Source organism: Sinohyriopsis cumingii, chromosome 12 (genome assembly GCF_028554795.1).
Source record: "Sinohyriopsis cumingii isolate HCF-2022 chromosome 12, ASM2855479v2, whole genome shotgun sequence".
In the NCBI taxonomy this organism is placed as follows: domain Eukaryota; kingdom Metazoa; phylum Mollusca; class Bivalvia; order Unionida; family Unionidae; genus Sinohyriopsis; species Sinohyriopsis cumingii.
The window spans coordinates 31,102,691-31,123,114 of NC_142972.1; the positions used below are offsets into that span (position 1 = coordinate 31,102,691).

Genomic DNA, 20,424 nt, shown 5'->3' on the forward strand with positions numbered 1-20,424 from the left:
TTGAAGAAAACTGTCAAATAAACACCTTAATGAAGAAAACTGTCAAATAAACACCTTAATGAAGAAAACTGAAAGGCTACTATGTCTAGTTCACCCATTGTTTCATTTTTAGAGAAACTGATCTTTGAAATTTCCCAACTGGTTAAAACTCTCTCTCTAACTCTCTCTCTCTCTCTCTCTCTCTCTACATATATATATATATATATATATATATATATATATATATATATATATATATATATATATATATATATATTCCTTGCACATAGCCAGGGGAGTTTTGGCAGATTTATGTGAACAAAATTTATCGATGAAGTCATAAAGCTACATTGTGCAGAGAAATTCATGTTTCCTGATAAACACAGTTACAGTATTTACCATTATTGTCTGCCATAAAATACATGTGGCCTGTTATACCCGAATACATTATTTGCCATGATTGCCTGCCATAAAATACATGTGTTCTGATATATCCAAAAACATTATTGCCATGATTGCCTGCCATAAAATACACGTGACCTGATATACCTGAACACATTATTTGCCATGATTGCCTGCCATAAAATACACATTTTCTGATATACCCGAATACATTATTTACTGTTGCTGTCTGCCATAAAATTTTCATTTGCATAGAAAAGTTCTGCTTGTAAACAAAGTGACATTTCAGTATACCTTGACAAAGAGACCTTCATCAGTGCTGGGAGGATTTTAACTTTGACATTTTCTCTCCACCTGTGTGATATGAATGGCCCTCTGAAAAGAAACCTGATTGGTAAAGGCTTGCCCTCTAACATGTACAAATGCAACCACCTGGTTTGAAACCCATTCTTCAAACGCATAGTTTGATTGTTACATTTCCTTGTCATAAATCTTTGCTGCTGGATAAGGTTGAATCACCTTGCTTCTATGAATGACTTCCTGATTATGCCATTGTATAACGTTATGGATATCAATATCATGTATATTATTTTTGTATTAATAGTTTTTGTAAAGGTCATTTAGTTAATTACATTTTAAATTCTAAGATCCTATGAATGGGTTTTGTTCTCATGAGTTGTGTATAATGCAAACTATTTAATTAATAAAATTCCAAGGTCAGTGTACTGAAGAATTGGGGGAAAAATAGCATGGTCCAATAAAGCCATGAGTGACATGAATGTAGGTCATGCTGAATGCTGCTCTTGGCTGCTTTCTTGATTAGCCAGTTTGAATCAGATGATTTCTTTACATTTCCAAACACAGGATGATTCATTAAAAGCTTGTTATAAGCAGTCTGACAATTATGCAATATAGTTCTATATAAAAGAAAACGAACACAGAAATTACCCTTTTTTATGACGTCTTTTAAGGCATTGATTATTAAGTGCTTTGACATGTAGTGAGCCCACTTGTCATGAGACATTACAATTTTGGCAGAAGGGTGGTTTTTCAAGACAGGTTCTACAGTAATGCCAATAATAGTTTTTCCTATAAGTCATAAAACCTAATTGCCAACATCAACACATTGTTAACAAATAATATGCGGGGGCCCCAAGTGGTCTAAAGTGCTTTCCGTTATGGATCACTGCCATCTCACCTCTGTCTGCGTGGGTTCGAGTCTAGGATTCGGCAAATGTGGGTATGTGAGAAAGCTTGCCAGTAGCTTCTTGTGGGTTGGTGGTTCTTCCTGGGGTTTTCCCGGGTTCTTCCTCCACCAGTAATACTGGCCGCCATACATAGCCTATCGTGTGCTGAAAAATGGCGTTAAACCCCACAACAACAACAAATAATATGCAAATTTATAAGTGATTAATCAGTAATAAATTGTACACAGTATGCAACAGATGATATGCAACTAGGGCAGTAAATGGTTGTTCTACTCATATAGATTGGCATAATAATTTGAATAGCAGTATATCCATTCCCATTATCACATGGGAAAATGTAAATATTAATTTTTCTTGTCCAGTCAAAAATCAATCCTCAGTACATGTTAGCTTTTGTAAATTTCAAACTGCAACTACCAGCTGTTTGAGAGCCTTTTGCCTTGACATACATATAGCCAATTTAAAAGCTACAAGATTCTTCAGTGAAGGACCATATCTCCTACAATATATCATTATTTCATGTCTAGATACTGTCTAATTGTAAAAATGTCACTGATCATTTTATTGCTCTTAGAGTGTTGTCTTGAAGATGTACTCCATGCAAGGGATCAAAATTTCTTTAACTTTGCACTAACTTGACTTTTCTTAAGTCTGCTTTATTTTAGTATTGTAATGCGAGGTACAGTGACCTTGAAATACACACCAACAAGGTGGCAAGTGACTTTAACAAGGACACACAATGGATTCAATCCAGGCTGGTCTGGGTGGGTATCAAACACACCACCTTATGAGTGAGTCTGATGCTGTGCCAACTAAGCATCCATATTTGTACTGATTGGTTGATAGACATATAAATATGCTGAAAAGATAGATCAGATCAGATGGATTGCATGGACAGATAACACACCTCTCTATCACCCAAATTTATTTTAAGCATCCACAATTCATTGTATCAAGTATCGACTTAAACACACTGCATTATGTTTCAACAGGTATGTAAAATTTCTGTTTGGTACTAACAATAAATTCACTGAATTGTTTCTGTATGAACTATATTTTCAGTGTCTTTAGATAGAAGGGCAAATACAGACTAACAGATGGATATACAAACCATGATGCGCAGAAAGATAAAATAAATAAAGAATCAAACAAAGTTGATCAAAATGTTTATTTCTCATGACTATTAAAATAGAAGACACAAATATACTTATTTTATTGCAAAGAATACAAAACACATTTTGAAAATTTATGTTTGTAATATTTTGGTTTCTAACAACTTTATTACAATTTATTGAAATCAAGGAAATACTCAAAACATCAACCACAAGATAATTTATCACATACAGTGCAAATCATCTGAATTGGACAAGAATGAAGATGACATTAATGTTGATTTTAATTTTTTCGTTTACAATGAAGGCTTTATAAAAATACATTATTCTCAGAAAATAAGATCTTTACCAATTTTCTTGACATTTTCAATTTTCCTGACATAGTGGTCTTTCAAAGCTGGTTATTAAGTGTAAAATCATTTTATTTGAAAATAAAACCTGTATCTTTGCTTGAAATATTTATTATGGACTGCAAATTTTTAGAATTTGGGATAAACTGATAATCCTGTAAAGGAAAACCAAAGGTTGGAAGTACAATGTGCTTTTTTTACCAAAAGTGCTGAGTGAATATTCCCCTTGTACTTTAGTTTGCCAGATAAAATTCCACTGGACTCATGACCAGAAGGTTGCTAGATCAAATTAAAACCAGACAAATGACCAGAAGGCTGCTAGATCAAATTAAAACCAGACAAATGACCAGAAGGCTGCTAGATCAAATTCCTCAACCTAATCAGCCTGGATCCTCTTTAATATGATCTGACCTTGTTCATAATCACACCTATCAGAGATCTTGATGATATAAGCTTCAATACCATATCTTAACAAAACCTGACCAGAAATAAAGCTTCTAGAGTGTTAAGAATCTCAATCAGACAAAAGCTACCTCATTAATACATAAAAGATATCATTCATAATTTAACTCATCTGAAGTCTCAATGATATAAGCTCACATATCATACCTGATCAAAATCTAATCAGAAAGTTGGCTCATACGGTACTCACAAGCTCAACCAATCAGATACAAGATCACCTGATTACATCAGTGTATGGCCCCTAGAGTGCTCTCAAGCTCAACCAATCAGACACAAGATCACTTCATTACTTCATTACATGTGTGTATAACCCTTAGAGTGCTCACAAGCTCAACCAATCGGATGCAAGATTACATGATTACATGAGTGTATGGCCCCTAGAGTGCTCACAAGCTCAACCAATCAGACACAAGATCACCTCATGTGTGTATAACCCCTAGGGTGCTCACACACTCAACCAATCAGATGCAAGATCACATGATTACATTAGTGCATGACCCATATAGTGCTCACCATCTCAAACAATCAGATACAAGATCACTTCATTAAATGTGTGCATGGTCCCTAGAGTGCTCACAAGCTCAACCAATCAGATACAAGATCACTTCATTAAATGTGTGCATGGTCCCTAGAGTGCTCACAAGCTAAACCAATCAGATACAAGATCACCTCATTAAATGTGTGCATGTCACTCAAAATCAAACTCACCTGAGATCCTGATGTCACAACCTTACATACCACATCAGGGAACTCACCTGGATAAACAATGGAATCATAATCCAGGGGTCAGAAGTTTGATGCCCACCCAGGACAATCTGGATCAGTCACCAAGATGTGTCATTGGGAAATGCATTTTGCTCCCATTTTCTTGGCATGATAAAAGTCGATAACTTGTTAAGGATGCCAATCAAATTATACTACAAATCTGACCAAGAAAAGACCTCCATGGTGTTCACAAAAGCTCCGAAAATCAAATGCAGTATCACCTCAAATGTGTGGATGTGGAAATCTTCTGAGATGTTGATGACTCAGTCTTGCATACCAAATCTGAGTCTTGATAATACGATCTTGCATAGCAAACCTAAGTTCATAATGATACAACTTTGCATACTAAAATCTGAGGTCTTAATGATACAATCTTGCAGACTAAAATCTGACGTCTTAATGATACAATCTTGCATACCAAATATGATGAAAATATGATTAGATATGAAGCCTCAAGTGTATTCAAAAGCAAATGTTGATGGACTAATGACAGATGATGCATGAAGGATGACAGACAAAAGGTTACACAATAAATTCACTTCACCCTTGGCTAGGTGGGCTAAAAATCACATCCTATAGCCAGGTGAGCTAAAAATCACAACCATTAGCAAAATGGAAAATAAAGATCAAGATAAGATCATTTTCAAGCCAGGTACTGAAAGTGAAAATTATAGCAATGCATCCTGGATATAATGAAAGATTTATTAAAATATTAAAGATAGTAAAAAATTTGAGGTAATGTTTCTCAACCTAAAGCAAGTTAGAAATATGTTCATTTGACAGAGATGCCTCCACTGATACAACACAGTTATGGGTTGCTTGGCTCAATTTGCAAGGGAAAAGTTCTAATGGATGCAAAAAACTTCATTAAATTTTGTCAGGAAAGCTGACTAATACACCTGACTTGGGATGGATTTATTGTACCATACTGATTTCAATCCATCAAGTCCCTTCAAAAGTTATCAAGTGGAATTGACATTAAAGATGGACAGCCAGGACAGGACAGGACATTCAGACACTGGCAACATTATATGGGTCTGAAATAAGAATTGCTCTTTATAAATGCCCATTTCTCTGTATTCCAATCAGTAAGCTAATGATATAAATTTAAACTTCTGAATAGTCATTGACAGTGATAATCATCCCAAGCATTAATAGCTGTGCATAAATAAATCAATTATGTAATGCCACTTAATAAATATAAACAACTATTATGCAATAAACATAAAACTCTTATTACATTAACACTGAAAATGCAAATAAACATAAAATGTGATACTTGTTCCTAATCAGATGATAATATTAACAAATAGTTTACCATCAAAGTGTGATAAAATGATGTAATTTGTAAAAATGTTTGTAATTAAATAACAATGCAATGAACAAAAGCAAGTGACTTGTAGAGACTGATGCTATACTGGCCAAAAAGAATTTCCAGACTTCAAAAAAACACCATTTCTTCTTTTAAACTGTGCCGTGTTGAAATCACATTTGATATCCTTTAATAATAACAAGATTTTCAAATCAGATGCTGTGGTGCACATCAACTTAGCCACATTTTCATTTAGGACTAACAAAGCATCATAAAAAGTTATCTGGTGGAAACCAAGATGATATAATTTTCTGTTTGGGAGGAATGATCCCATGTTGATATGACCATTCATTCCAGAGGAGTAGCGATAACAAAATTTTCAATATGGCTGGTCTGGTGGTCATTTTGGCACCATGTTGATTTAGGACCAACTAAACATCACAAGTCATTCTGATGTTTCTTTCAAGATGTGTAGAGATAACAAGATTTTCAAAATGGCCACTGTGGGAACCATATAAGACATCCGACTGGCCCTATTTTCAGCTAGGACCAACTGGACATTAAAGGAAGTCTTTTAGTGAAACTCCATCTTGATATAACCATCAAATCAGAAGGAGTAGTGACAACAAGATTTTCAAGATGATCACCATGGTGGCCATATTGGATGTCCGAGTGGCACTATCTACATTCATGGCCAACTAGGCCATATGATGAATGTGTGTACAAAGTTTCATGGCAATCCTCCAGGTAGTTTAGAAGTAGTAGTGCTAACAAACTGGTGTTAATGGATGGACAGAAGACAGCTGATGATGCACAACAGACCATCCCATAATTTCTTCTGGTCTAGGACTAGTAAAGCTAATGAGGAAAAAGAAAACAACATGAAAATGGCAAAATATCTAGCATAAACTTTTTTAGTGTTTGAGTATGAACACATTTATTTTTAAAGTAAAGTGCAAAGCTGGTTAAACTGTACTGCTGATGAAACCAGGTACAAAAAAACATATTAATCAATTATGGTACATAATCTAAATCACTTAGGGGGAGGGGGATTTGCATTGTACTGAAAAATTGTGTGCACAATTTTTTTATACTGAGTATAGTAAATATTGGATATGAATAAGTTTTGTCATGAAAACATATTTCTGCTATATGAGGCTTTACAATAATGAAATATTGCATTCTACATGAAAATCACATTATAGTAAAGTGGTCTTGTTTAAATTAGTGAAGTGTTTTTTTTCAGAGAGATTTTAACCTGTCCAAAGTCTATGGCATTTTGGTCCACTATCTAACAAAGAATAGTCTATACTTATAATAACTGGCATTTGTCTATATTTAACTCTTACTGGCAATTTGGCTTTAAAGAGATCAGCCTAGCTACGTAAAAGGGATACAACTCAAATCCTAGGAGGAAATCATAATACTCTAGAGTGGTTATTTCAACTAAGACTGCCTAAAAGCTTGTATGTGGTACCTCAAACAACACTGAATCATTTCAAATGGAAATGCTTAAAAAAGATAATTGCTATATATTTTCAATCAAAATGTTTTATGGACCTTTCTAAAGAAAGTTCTCGGGGCCTCGAGTGGCCGAGTGGTCTAAAGCGCTCTCCATTACGGATCACTGCCATCTCACCTCTGTCTGCGTGAGTTCGAGTCTAGGATTCGGCTAATGTGGGTATGTGAGAAAGCTTGCCAGTAGCTTCTCGTGGGTCGGTGGTTCTTCCCGGGGTTTTCCTGGGTTCTTCCTCCACCATTAATACTGGCCGCCATGTATAGCCTATTGTGTGCTGAAAAATGGCGTTAAACCCTACAACAACAACAACAACAAAGAAAGTTCTCTGTTAAAAAGTAAAGAAAAAGAAGACCTCAGACATTTAAAATTCAGACTGCATGATTTTACATGGGTATTGATGTTTGCCTAGTGAGTACAGAACTTAAGTCATTATGTAAGAGCCATTTTTTCTTTCAGTCAGTGCTCTTGACCTTTGATGTAAAAAGATCAATAGGTATATGGTCAAAACCTGAAAATTTAATGCAAAAACTTTTTTCAGTTTTCATTCATGGTGAGGTTGAACTCAAAAATCTTCTTACTTCAAGCACAGGCTATCCACAAAATTTTAGTCCATATCTGTGATACAGAACTAAAGCTACTATGCAGACATAATTTCCTTCTTTCAGTTTGTTATCATGACAATTTGATCCAAATATCAAGAAGCCCTTTCCTTACCTTAGTCTGTAATATAGAATTAATGTTATTGTGTGGAAACCATTTTTCTCTTTCCAGTTACAGTAATTCTGCCCTTCAAACTTTTGACACTGAATCAATAGGTTTTTCCTTGACCCTGAAATCAATAGGTTTCTTCTTGACCCTGAAATCAATAGGCTTCTTCTTGACCCTGAAATCAATAGGTTTCTTCTTGACCCTGAAATCAACAGGCTTCTTCTTGACCCTGAAATCAATAGGTTTCTTCTTTACCCAAACTGCAAGCTATTTATAAAGCTTGGTAACAGTAAATGGTTGAGAATTCAAATTGTTGTCTAGAAACAAAACAGGAAACGGATGGATGACATAATAACAATAAAGCATAAAAATGTAAATTCTTAGTTCAAATGACAAGGCTGTTGACAAAATTAATCTACAATGTTGACATGAACATAACAGTCTGTGCCTCTATTACAATAAACATTTATAACAAATTTCTCTGATCATCAACCATGCTTCATTTATATATAGTTTATATCTCTATTATCACCATATAATATGCTTCGTAGTATATATTTTAACTTAAAACTCAGCCTAAATTTGTTTTTACCAAATTCCTACATTTGGCTGTTCCTGTAAATGATACTTGGGACCTAGTGATGGCATTTTCAATGTGGAGCAGTCACCCATAGATACAGGTTAGGATTTTGTATCAAGCTCATAAAATTTTTTGAGTGGTTGGAAAATCCTGGCGTATACTTTTAAAAAGAGTGCCTTCACAGGTCTCCATGTATATTTTAAAAAAACAGCCCTAACCAAGCCGTATTGTTCTTCAAGTGTTTATATTAAGCACTAGCATAACTTCTGTGGTGTTGACAGAAATTCAAACAGAACAAAACATGAAAATTTACAGCAGTATATATATATATATATATATATATATATATATATATATATATATATATATATATATATATATATATATATAAGCATTAAGATTAATTGTAGCCAATAGACACTTTTGTGGAAACTCAAAAACTTTACACTGATAATATTTAGTAATCTATATATAGCTACAAATTTTGGTCCCCCAAAAGGCTTGGTCCCTACTGTAACCCAAATTAACATATTTATAAGAAGCTTGACATGAAATAGCTGTGCATTCAAAATTCATAATAAATGTGATACCGTATGAAAAATTGTTGATAAATGGGATAAAATGCCAGTGAAGCATATACAATGGACATTATTACTGTCATATACTGTGAAACCCTTATAATCTGAACACTTTTCTTCCCATCCCTTTTATATAGATATATCAGAGATATGTAGAGACTTTCTGACCAATCTTTAAAAGAATATCAACACATCAGAAACACTATCATGTGTCACGGAAATAAGAATACAGTAACTTGCCTTGAGACACAAAATGGCAGCCAACCCTGGCTGATCCAGGCAGGATTCAAACCTGTAACCTAGTCTGACATGTAAAAATACATAGTCACTACAAAAAAAAGTTCTGATAAACGTTTATTCCCAGAAATAATTGTCATTCAGATATTAAGACCTTCAGACAAAATTATTTAAGACAAACAACTTACCTGTACACTAAATTCTGGTTTGACTGATAATCATTATATGGTAATTTGGTTTTGTATAATGCACACTTCATTTTACCTAATTCTCTTATATTTGGGGAGGGGGAAACATACTTTATACAAGACAAAAAGCAATTTTCCAGCTGAATCTGTTGCAAGGATGAAGGTGCCATAGCTGCCTACATGTAGCATTGTTCCCCTGTTCTTTACCTGTACTAACCTTATTAAAAATTTCAATAATTCTTAGAAACCCTGATAGTCTATGCTCTGTGATTGCTGATGTTAAAAAACTCATTTCATTTCACATCACAGTGTAGCGCTTTGTTCTGTTACTCAACTGGAAATACATGTACATAATGACTGGTAACTTGTTCCTTTAAATCTGTCCAATGTACTACACTGAAGCAGAGCAAATATATGATTTCCATACCTGTAAATATTCATTATTCAATAAATATGGATCTTTTATATTTGTCTTCATTTATGAAATTCTTTGCTGCTTGAATTATATTATTTGCAATTCAAGCAGCATTAATGTCCTCATCTGAGGAACATTTAGGGGAATCTTTCTTTAACTATGGTTTGTTTGTTCCAGTAACATTGACAGAAATCATGGAACAAAACAATACATTAATATATGAAATTGGCAAAGACTATTTCTTTGGAAAATAAATTTGGTTCTTTGCTTCATTTCTCATTTCAAACCACAATACTGGATTATCCTATGATACAATACAGAAAGCAGTGTTTAACTGACTCAGTGTGGTGTTTATAAAGGTAATCAGTGATGACTAATGCTTTTATGTGCCAAACCTAATTCCAATGCATTGTCTTGGACACTTCTAGCATGGATATGGAGATACATTTCTGAGGTGCTATGATAGTCCAAATAAGTATAAATACTGGACCTGAACTTTCATACATGTATAGCATCTTGTGTATGACCTTAAATCTGAACAAATGTAGTCAGAATATCAACATGGGCCATGTAACTTGTACCCTGTGAAAGACATGCTAACCATCATTGCCTATGCAGAAGCACAGAGTAACAGAACTAATGTGAGCTCAATATAGAGGAGTCTTATGTTAGGAAGCAGCAAAGAACAAAAGAAAAAGAAAATGCCAAGAACAAACCATGCAGACAGAGGGACAATCGCATATTATCCATGACACAGAGAGGGAAGTCCTTCAGTGGGTTGTGGATAGAAGAAAGGGAATCTCAGTATCCAAAACAGACAGTAAAGTCCTTGAATGGGTTGTCGATAGAATAAGACAGGAAATTTCAGTATCCATGAGAAAGAGAGTAAAGTCCTTGAATGTGTCATGGATAAAAGAAGACGAGAAATCTTAGTATCCATGTCAGAGAGAGAGTAAAGTCCTTGAATGGGTTATGGCTTAAATAAGACAGGAAATATCAGTATCCATGACAGAGAGAGTAAACTCTTTGAATATGTCATGGATAGAAGATGACATGAAATCTCAGTATCTATGACAGAGAGAGTCAAGTCCTTGAATGTGTCATGGATAAAAGAAGACAGGGAATTGCAGTATCCATGACAGAGAGAGTAAAGTCCTTGAATGGGTCATGGATAAAAGAAGACAGGGAATTGCAGTATCCATGACAGAGAGAGTAAACTCTTTGAATGTGTCATGGATAGAAGATGACATGAAATCTCAGTATCCATGACAGAGAGAGTAAAGTCCTTGAATGTGTCATGGATAAAAGAAGACAGGGAATTGCAGTATCCATGACAGAGAGAGTAAAGTCCTTGAATGGGTCATGGATAAAAGAAGACAGGGAATTGCAGTATCCATGACAGAGAGAGTAAAGTCCTTGAATGGGTCATGGATAAAAGAAGACAGGGAATTGCAGTATCCATGACAGAGAGAGTAAAGTCCTTGAATGGGTCATATATAAAATAAGACAGAAAATGTCAGTCTCCATGACAGAGATTTGCTTTCAGGTAATATTGATTACAAAAGAGAAGATGGCAGATGACTACAAGGGGTCTGTGAGCTTGGCATATGTATTGTTTTGATGGTATGATATTTTAATTCAGGGATACACAGACAAAGTCCAGAAGCTGCCAGAAGATTATGATGACAAAATGATCAAATTGCATAGATACAGGTGTGAGTTGAGCCAGGTAGGAAATAATGAGCAGATGCCCATGACATTTGGTCTTTCATTTAACATGACTGTCCATATGAAAGGGATCAATGATGACAGATGAGGACATAAAATAATCAACAATTTATCACAGACATGTGAAAAGAAGCAACAAATACAATAGTTCATTCATTTAAATTTTCTTACAAGTATTAGTTTTAACAAAGCACATTCAAGAAATAACCACTGAGCATTGTAAATCACACCAGATGGGAAAATATTTGTAAATAAAACCTCTAAATTGTAGATGAATAAACTAACAGAACACATACCTGTGAATTTCTAGGAAACTGCTATAAAAGCATGAACCTGGGTTTTGAACTCGTCCAATGCCCCTTTAATTCAGAGATCATAAGAACTTTGTTTATACAATGGCATACTGCACACACATGAAAACAGTCTTCAGGTAAAGGAGACATGTAATACAAATTCAAAAATAATTTTAATTATACATTTAACATGGTATAGTGATATTATGATATAATGCCATCATGATGTTTAGTCAGATATGGCATAACAATATTGGCAAAAGATATAGATTAGTAATATGAAACATATCTGAGTGGCTCCTTCTCGTTGCAAATTCATTGCAATACTGACTAATACAGAGTGGCATGTTCATCATAATCAGCCATGTCCTGAGAATCAGTAAATTTCAATTGAAACATATTTATTAGATACAAATAGCCACAGTCTGCAAACAACAGTAATGGAAGAAATATTCTGTCATCTGTAACATTATCCTTATGTAGATTGCCAAATTGTATGGCTCTGAATAGTCATCATGATGTCATCACAGTAATGTTAAAAATTAGTGCAGATACTGCAATATAAATCTAGGCTCACAATAAAACCACTGGAGAGGTATCATCTCTCCTTTTTATTATCACAACTGGTTGCATTACAAATATATCTGGCATAGCAAAATTATGGTAGTGTGATAGATCGCAGATTGGAAAAGTCCTCTGTCCTGCAGCACAGAAAAAGAAAATCCATATATCTGTATAGTGTTTATGAATGTCGAAACTCTGGGCAAGTATGCAATTGCAAAAGTTTTCAAGCCCTGTACATTCATGAAATATATGTCAATATATAAATGACACTATGATACATTCCATCAACCTCAAATATTACAATGCGATTATTATTTTCTGTCCAATATTATGATTACATGCATATATGTGTTTATTAAGGAACTATAGAGTTGTAATTAGGAGTACAGCAGAACACTTTTCATGGGGAAAACTCAACAACTGCATGTAGTTGTAAATGACACCAAACACATACATCATAAGCATATTTCAGGACCTGACGTATGTATTTCACTGAAAGTAGGGAAGTGAAGTTTTGTATAGGAAAGTGCTGAGTGACAATGGTGATATAGGTAATGAGATCATTTGTAAAAACAAATATACTACTGCTGAAAAAAAACAAATGTAATACAACTATTAAGTTGATGAAAACTTAGTATGGGTAAATTAAGGAATGTATACATAAGATGTAGAATCCAAAATAGCAAAAAAGCTTCTATGACCTTGAACTTTGACCTTTGCACCCAGGAATAAACTGCAGGTGCCTCTGCCCAAGTGTAGACTGCCCATGAGATATGATGAAAATTGGAACCAAAACTTAATGGGCAGAAACCAAACCAAATTACAATGTCAGATCCAGTGATCTGACCTATAATCTCTTGGCCTCTAGATATAACAAGGTGAAAGAAAAATCATCCTTTCTGCTTGCTCCAGTGACTTTGACTTTGTACCTAGCATCACATAAACTAATAGGCTTTTTCCTCTACACATGGGCAAGGCACATACAAAGTTTGAGAACAAAGAAGAAGAAAAAAACTCCCAAAGCAAACTAAAGTTATGTTGCGAAAATCACCTTGTCAATGGACAGAGGGACAGACTGACAGAAAGACATCATTCTATATACCCCCCACTTTTAGTCGGAGGAATAATAAGTAGAATAAACACCATAGATTGTGATCTGCTGGTCCATTATAAAATAACAGTTCTGGATTTACAGTGCTTACAGTTGAGTGCAAGTGATATAAAAGCAAATATCGCAAATAACTCCAACATTAAAGCCAACATAACGAATACAGCAACTCATGTTCAAAATTCCAATGTTGTTGTCTAGCCTCATGAACTATACATCTATTTATGCAACTAGCATATCCACTTATACATGTGTATAACAGTACTCATGCTCATCTGTTGTATAATGCACATTCAGATAAGGATCTCCACTGCTTTACATATGGTTTCCAGCAAATTGTACAGACTCTGATCTCCAGGTGTACATGATGGCAGATCTTGGTGAGCATTATAACACAGATATTAATATGTCATTATGTTTACAAAGTACAATGATGGGACCAATTTCATTACAGACTCTTCAAATCTGTCTTATCCATCCATTTAATGTTTCATTTCACCATCCTTGTTAATAAAAATGATTTACATCAGGCTAGGCTTGACACATATTGATGAAACACAGAGGAATTGTACAAATTCATTTGTATTTTTTGCTAGAAACACCCCAAAAGTTTTCAAGCTTCTGATCTTTTAACTATCTCCACATCTTCGAGATACTTTTAGACCTCCTCTAAAAGTGAGGTTGACTCTTTGGACTCCTCAGCATATCCATTTTCTGCACCTGTGGGCTTTTTGTCTTTGGCTATGGATACAATGCGTTGACTATCTGGGACATCCTCACCCTCCTCAGACAGCATTGCCTGCCTCTCAACATCAGGTTCTGTTACTCGTGACTTAGGACCAAGGTTAAGAATGTCACTGGCCTGAATCACCATGATTTCTGAAGAAGTCCCAGATGCAGCACCAGTTTTTTGTGTTATAGACATCTTCCCCTCTGAAATGGATATATATATATATATATATATATATATATATATTAGATGATACTAATGAAATCAACTCTTTCAGATTTCTTTATTCTTACAGCATTTGAGTGGTATTAGCATCTTGAGAGTTTTATTTCAAGACAGGCCACTCCTGCTATTATGCTACTTTGCCAGAGAAAACAAAATATATCTGAACCATTTAGATCCCCCCATATTTTTTTGCTGCAGAAGGGTTGGTCTTATAAGAGGGGAACAATGTAGTTATATGCATGTGGCTAATTTGTATGATTAGCTGTACTCAAGCATCTGAAATGCATATGCTGCTTGAGCACAGGTTTTTCTCTGTGTAAAAACTTCTGTACTTAACCTGCATACACTGTACAAATAAACATTATTCACATCATCTGTCAGATCCCCCAGACTAAAATTCTTTTTGTAGTCTAGCAAAACAAACTGTGCATGATTTACATATTTCAGAATAATAACTATAATATGACTTGTGTTATTGGAGTTAATGTTTTATATACAATGCATATAATGACACATCATGCCACTGCAAATTACATCATTATATTGTCTATATTAGCACTGCATAAGACAATAGCATACTGACAATGTGTAAATCAATGGCATATTGATATTGTGTAAGATAATGGCATATTGACATTGTGCAAGATAAGGTTATATTAACATTGTGTAAGAGAATGGTATATTGACATGGTATAAATCAATGGCATATTGACATTGTGCAAGACAAGGTTATATTAACATTGTGTAAGAGAATGGTATATTGACATGGTGTAAATCAATGGCATATTGACATTGTGTAAGACAAGGTTATATTAACATTGTGTAAAAGAATGGTATATTGACATGGTGTAAATCAACGGCATATTGACATTGTGTAAGACAATGACATATTGACATTGTGTAAGACAATGGCATATTGACATTGTGCAAGACAATGGCATATTGGCATTGTGTAAGACAATGGCATATTGACATTGTGTAAGACAATGCTATACTGACATTGTGTAAATTAATGGTATATTGATATAGTGTAAGACAATGACATACTGACATTGTGCAAGAAAATAGTATATTGACATTGTGTAAAACAATGGCATATTGACATTGTGTAAGACAATGGTATATTGATATTGTGTAAGACAATATTACATTGACATTCAACTGCATATCAATATTGTATATGACAATGGCATATTTATATTCTACAAGTCCATGACATATAGATATTGTGTAAGACAACTGCATAAAGATATTGTGTGAGACAATGCCATATTGACCAAGAAATTTGAATGGATTTCAGGTCATTTCATTCAACTATTTTGTGATTTTATCAAATACAATTAGTACTTGTTCCACTTTTAATCTATACATGTCTAAATGTTCCACTTTAAATCCATACACATCAACATGTTCCACTCTAAATCTACACACATCTATATGTTCCGCTTTAAATCTATATACATCTACATGTTCCAAAAAGCCTCAAGTATGTACTGACTGTACAGTACCAGTAAATTTTTTAAAGAAGCACTACTACATAAAATGAAGAAACTATAAAATTCCAGACAACTCAAGGGAATTGTTGTGCTGGTAAAAACAAAATATTCTAACCCATAAGGTACTCTCAAACATGTGATTTATGTAGATAATCAAAGTCAAACTTTCAAATTTAAAAATAGTAATGTCATTTTTAAGTTCTATGAAAATAGAACAAAGGAATAATGTATAATTATTTGAAGAACATTTGCTCCTAATGTAAAAGATAATGGCTCCATGCAAACATGAGTGATGAAGACCCTAATCTCAGGAATTCATCTGTAACAAATACCGTGAAATCACCTACTGACAGCTAAACACAAGAACCACAAATTCTAAAAGCTTTATTTTCTAATAATAAAACTTTGAAGAATAATAATAATAATAATAATAATAATCAACTGCAGTGTGCACAGGTCATTATTTGCAGTTTTCCATTCCCCATTTACTACTTATATGTACCACACAACAATTCATTCATGAATCAGAACAATTAAATGGAAAATTTATATTTTATGACAAACTGGAAAACAAGTGGAATATTATATTAATGGAAAATAATGTTTAAGAAAGTGTTTCTGTTGTCAATAGCATTAAAACTGAAAATAAAAGTATTGCCAATATAGCTGATGTGTATAGTTATTAGTTATATCATTATGGTAAGTTCACAGATATGTAATGTGTTTTATGTTTGAACTAAAATTTGTTTCATGGAAGTTGCACTTTGTCCTCCAATCAAAGTTTTTCTTCAATAAGTATAGATATTATTTGAAAGCTTTTCATAACTATCACTAACAATTAAAATGTTTAAATAAGTAAAAAAAAATACAATAACAGGTGCAAATTATTTCTTCGTGATCCTCCAATGGTAATACAATGTCTCTCCTACACCATTAAAGACACAATATTCCAACTTTGGGATATGATAAAGGATATATATATATATATATATATATATATATATATATATATATATATATATATATATGGATATATAGTTGTTTCAAAATGTTTAATTATGACTCTTGGGATGGAACCAGTGTTTTTTAAAAATCTAAAGATTTTAAGTCTTGTTGGTGGAGATCTAATCACAACACAAAAAAACTAATACTAGGTATTTCCAGCATTGCATTACACTGAATTTGTTGGTTGCTCAAGCAATCATCCCATGTGAAAACTGTACAAGTGACACTGTCCATATGCTTCTTGAAGAAAATGTGGAATCAGTGTGCATGGATAACTGTATACTATTGTACAAAATCTTCCAACATTATTCTGTTTGGAAAGTGTAGTGAAACTATCTAACGACTGGATGTTTTTTAAATGTCATCAGAACTAGAGAGTAAGTTGTTATTCTTTCTTGAAGGTCAAGGTCACAATTTAACGTTACATTTATTTTAAGTGTGATGATTGTAACTCTGAATTTTAAAGAAGCTCTGGTATGAAAACTGGTAAACATTTACAAATATGAAAGACAAGAGTGTCAGATCTGCCATTTTCATGGATCTCATCTGAAGGTCAGAGGTGGACATACCTATATATGTATTTGTTTGGAGTTGCAACTTGCAAACTTTTGAATACAGTAATACACATAAAACTTGGTATATCAGTACATCATGACTTGATGTTGTCACTTGGCATTTTCATGGACCTACATTTATCTGTAAGGCCAGGTCCCTGGACTCAGCTCAATATAATCTTTTGTGTGTCCAAACTGTCACCCAGAAACTGTTGTTTAAGATCATGGAATAAAATGTTTCCCCTGTCAAATAATAACTTGAAATGTACAAAGGTAATACCGATCTTTAAGAAAGGAGAAAAGGAGGATCCAGGGAATTACAGACCAATATCAACTCTACCTGTTTTGTCAAAATTATTTGAAAAGCATGTAGCCATTCAGGTCTATACATTTTTTGAAACCTGCTCTCTATTTCATAAAGAGCAATCAGGATTTAGAAAGTACCACTCATGCCAAACAGAACTTACCAAATTAATTCATCTTTGGCTGAAGGAAATGGATAATGGACATATGACTGGGATTGTTTTCCTTCACTTCAAGAAAGCCTTTGATCCAGTTGATCATGAAATTCTGCTGCAAAAGTTGAACTGTTATAGTTTCGACAAACCTTCTTTAAACTGGTTTAGATCATACCTAAACCAAAGGTCTCAACAAGTAAGCATTAGCAATATTAGCTGTCAAACTCACACTAACCATTCAGGGTCCCCACAAGGCTCAGTTTTAGGCCCTCTCCTCTTCTTTATCTATATCAATCATCTACCATTAAATAATGAATCCACAAATGCAGATTTGTTTGCAGACAATGCAACCTTGTAGACATCTAGTTCTGATACTGAAGTTAACCAGATGAGATTAAACTCAGACCTTGTTAGAGTCCAAAACTGGGCACAACAAAATAGGATGGTAATTAATGAAGGTAAAACAAAATGTATATGATTTTGGGGACATCACAAAAAAGCTAACAAGTCAGGGAACCCAGAACTATCTCTTGCAATAAATAATCATCCGTCAGAAAATGTAAAACATGAAAAGCTTGTAGGTGTGACCATAGATAATAATTTATAATGGGATGACCATACTGATAAGCTTTGTAAAACACTGTCATCCAAAATTGCTATACATGTACTCAGCAGAATCAAGAAATATTTACCTATGGAAACTCACAATCTATGCTGCAAGTCATATATTCTTCCAACAATGGATTATTGTTCAAATGTATGGGGAAACTGTGTTAAATCTGAGCTTGACAGGATTTATAAACTCCAGAAACAAGCAGCACGTGTAATTTTAGATGCATCTGTTGATCATCCCTCAAAAGCATTGTTAACAGAACTCAAATGGTTCATAATATCTGACAGGATAGATTTTTACAAGGCAGTTCTTTTATATAAATGTCTACATGGAACTGCACCAGAGTATCTTCAGGACTTATTCAGGCCTTTTTCAACACAATACCAGTTGAGATCAATATCACATGGAAACCTTCTAGCACCAAAACCAGGAACAGAGCTATTTAAAAAGCTTCCAATACTCTGGTACAGATCTGTGGAAAAAGCTTCCATTACATGTAAAATCTGCTGAAAATATTACAGCATTTAATAAGAGATATTATGAGCATGTATGTGTTTCTAACAGATAATGGAATTTAGTATTTTAATACCAAGTTAAAATACACAGTAATTAATGCTATCTTCATATAACGTGCATTGTTATACTCTCCTTAAGAGGGTCTCATGGGAAAATAGACCTTGACTAATGAGTCACCCTTTATAAATAAAGCATTATTGTTATTATTATCATTATTATTATTATTATTATTATTATTATTAACTTCAGGGTGTATCACTTGTATCTACCATGTGCATCAAAAGCATGGTCCTATCAGCAATATCAAACTCAAACATGAAACTTGTTCAATTTGTACTTACATATAGGACTGTAACTCTAAATTCATTGAAGGTAGTTAAATGTTTAACTCACAACTTCTGAATGTGTCACTTTTGTTGGTATTTTCATCAATGTTTGAATTATAGATCAACATGATCTATTTTTTATCAAAGCCCTAGCTCTCAAATTCTCAAGGATAGTGAGATGAAAATGTTTAATCATGCATCATGTCTAAGGTCATGTGTTATGCATATCAATATTATGTGTATTATTATTCATGATCATAGTTTACAAGTTTTATGCTCTTGACAATATTTTAAATGCTGGTTTTCTAAATCAACGGGTTTGTACTTAGGATTAGTCATTCTAATAGTGTGTAGATCCAGTCACAAATTACAAGGCTGAGATGTACTGTAATTCACATAGACAACAAGTGAATTGAGATCACTGATTTTTGAAAGGCCAGTCTGACTTAATTTCCGATTTAGCTATTGTAACCCATGCAACCTTGTTTACCAGTTCAAATCATTCTGGAATAAATATGATCTCCCAATTGTATTACAACTTAGTTATCGATATACAAGAATTGTTACCTTAAATTAGGCACTTCTAGTATTATTGTCAGTCTTGGAAAATATTCAGTTTTACTGAAGAATTCATTTATTTAGCCCTTTACCTCATGCAAGCGCCTTTTGCCACCTCTACTCCATTCACATGGAAGCGCTTTTTGAAGCCTGCTGTAAACATCAGCCATTTTAAGTGGGTTTTCATAGCACAACCTTCGGGGAAAACCCCTTATTAGATCCTACATTCATTTCTGTGAATGACCATTATGTCAGATCAAGTGGTCACTGTTTCTGCTCTGGTCGAAATCCGCTATTTAAAGTAACTGGGTCATATTCTCCACTCTCCAAAATGGAGGTTGCGGATTTCATTCAGTACTTATGAAGTTTTCACAATTAGAATCACAACTATGAAAGCTTCAATAACTTAGGCAGCAATTAGTTTTTATTAATTAT

At 33.8% G+C, this 20,424-nt stretch overlaps 1 protein-coding gene across 2 annotated transcripts in view; it reads right to left on the reverse strand.

Annotated features, from left to right (window-relative positions):
* Positions 1-2,742: 2,742 nt before the first annotated feature.
* Positions 2,743-20,424, reverse strand: part of LOC149786193 (monocarboxylate transporter 10-like) — an 82,520-nt gene continuing 64,838 nt past the window's right edge. Inside the window, exons 6-7 of one of the 2 annotated variants that reach the window (XR_016424887.1) lie at positions 8,486-14,441; positions 2,743-7,573 (exon numbers count right to left, since the gene is read on the reverse strand). Coding sequence is in view for 1 of the 2 variants with exons in the window: in XM_089976550.1 (XP_089832676.1) it covers positions 14,167-14,441 (275 nt within the window). In the remaining variant the exon portion in view is untranslated. Of the gene's footprint in view, positions 14,442-20,424 lie in introns of both variants that reach the window. The other variant, XM_089976550.1, reaches the window with a different exon arrangement.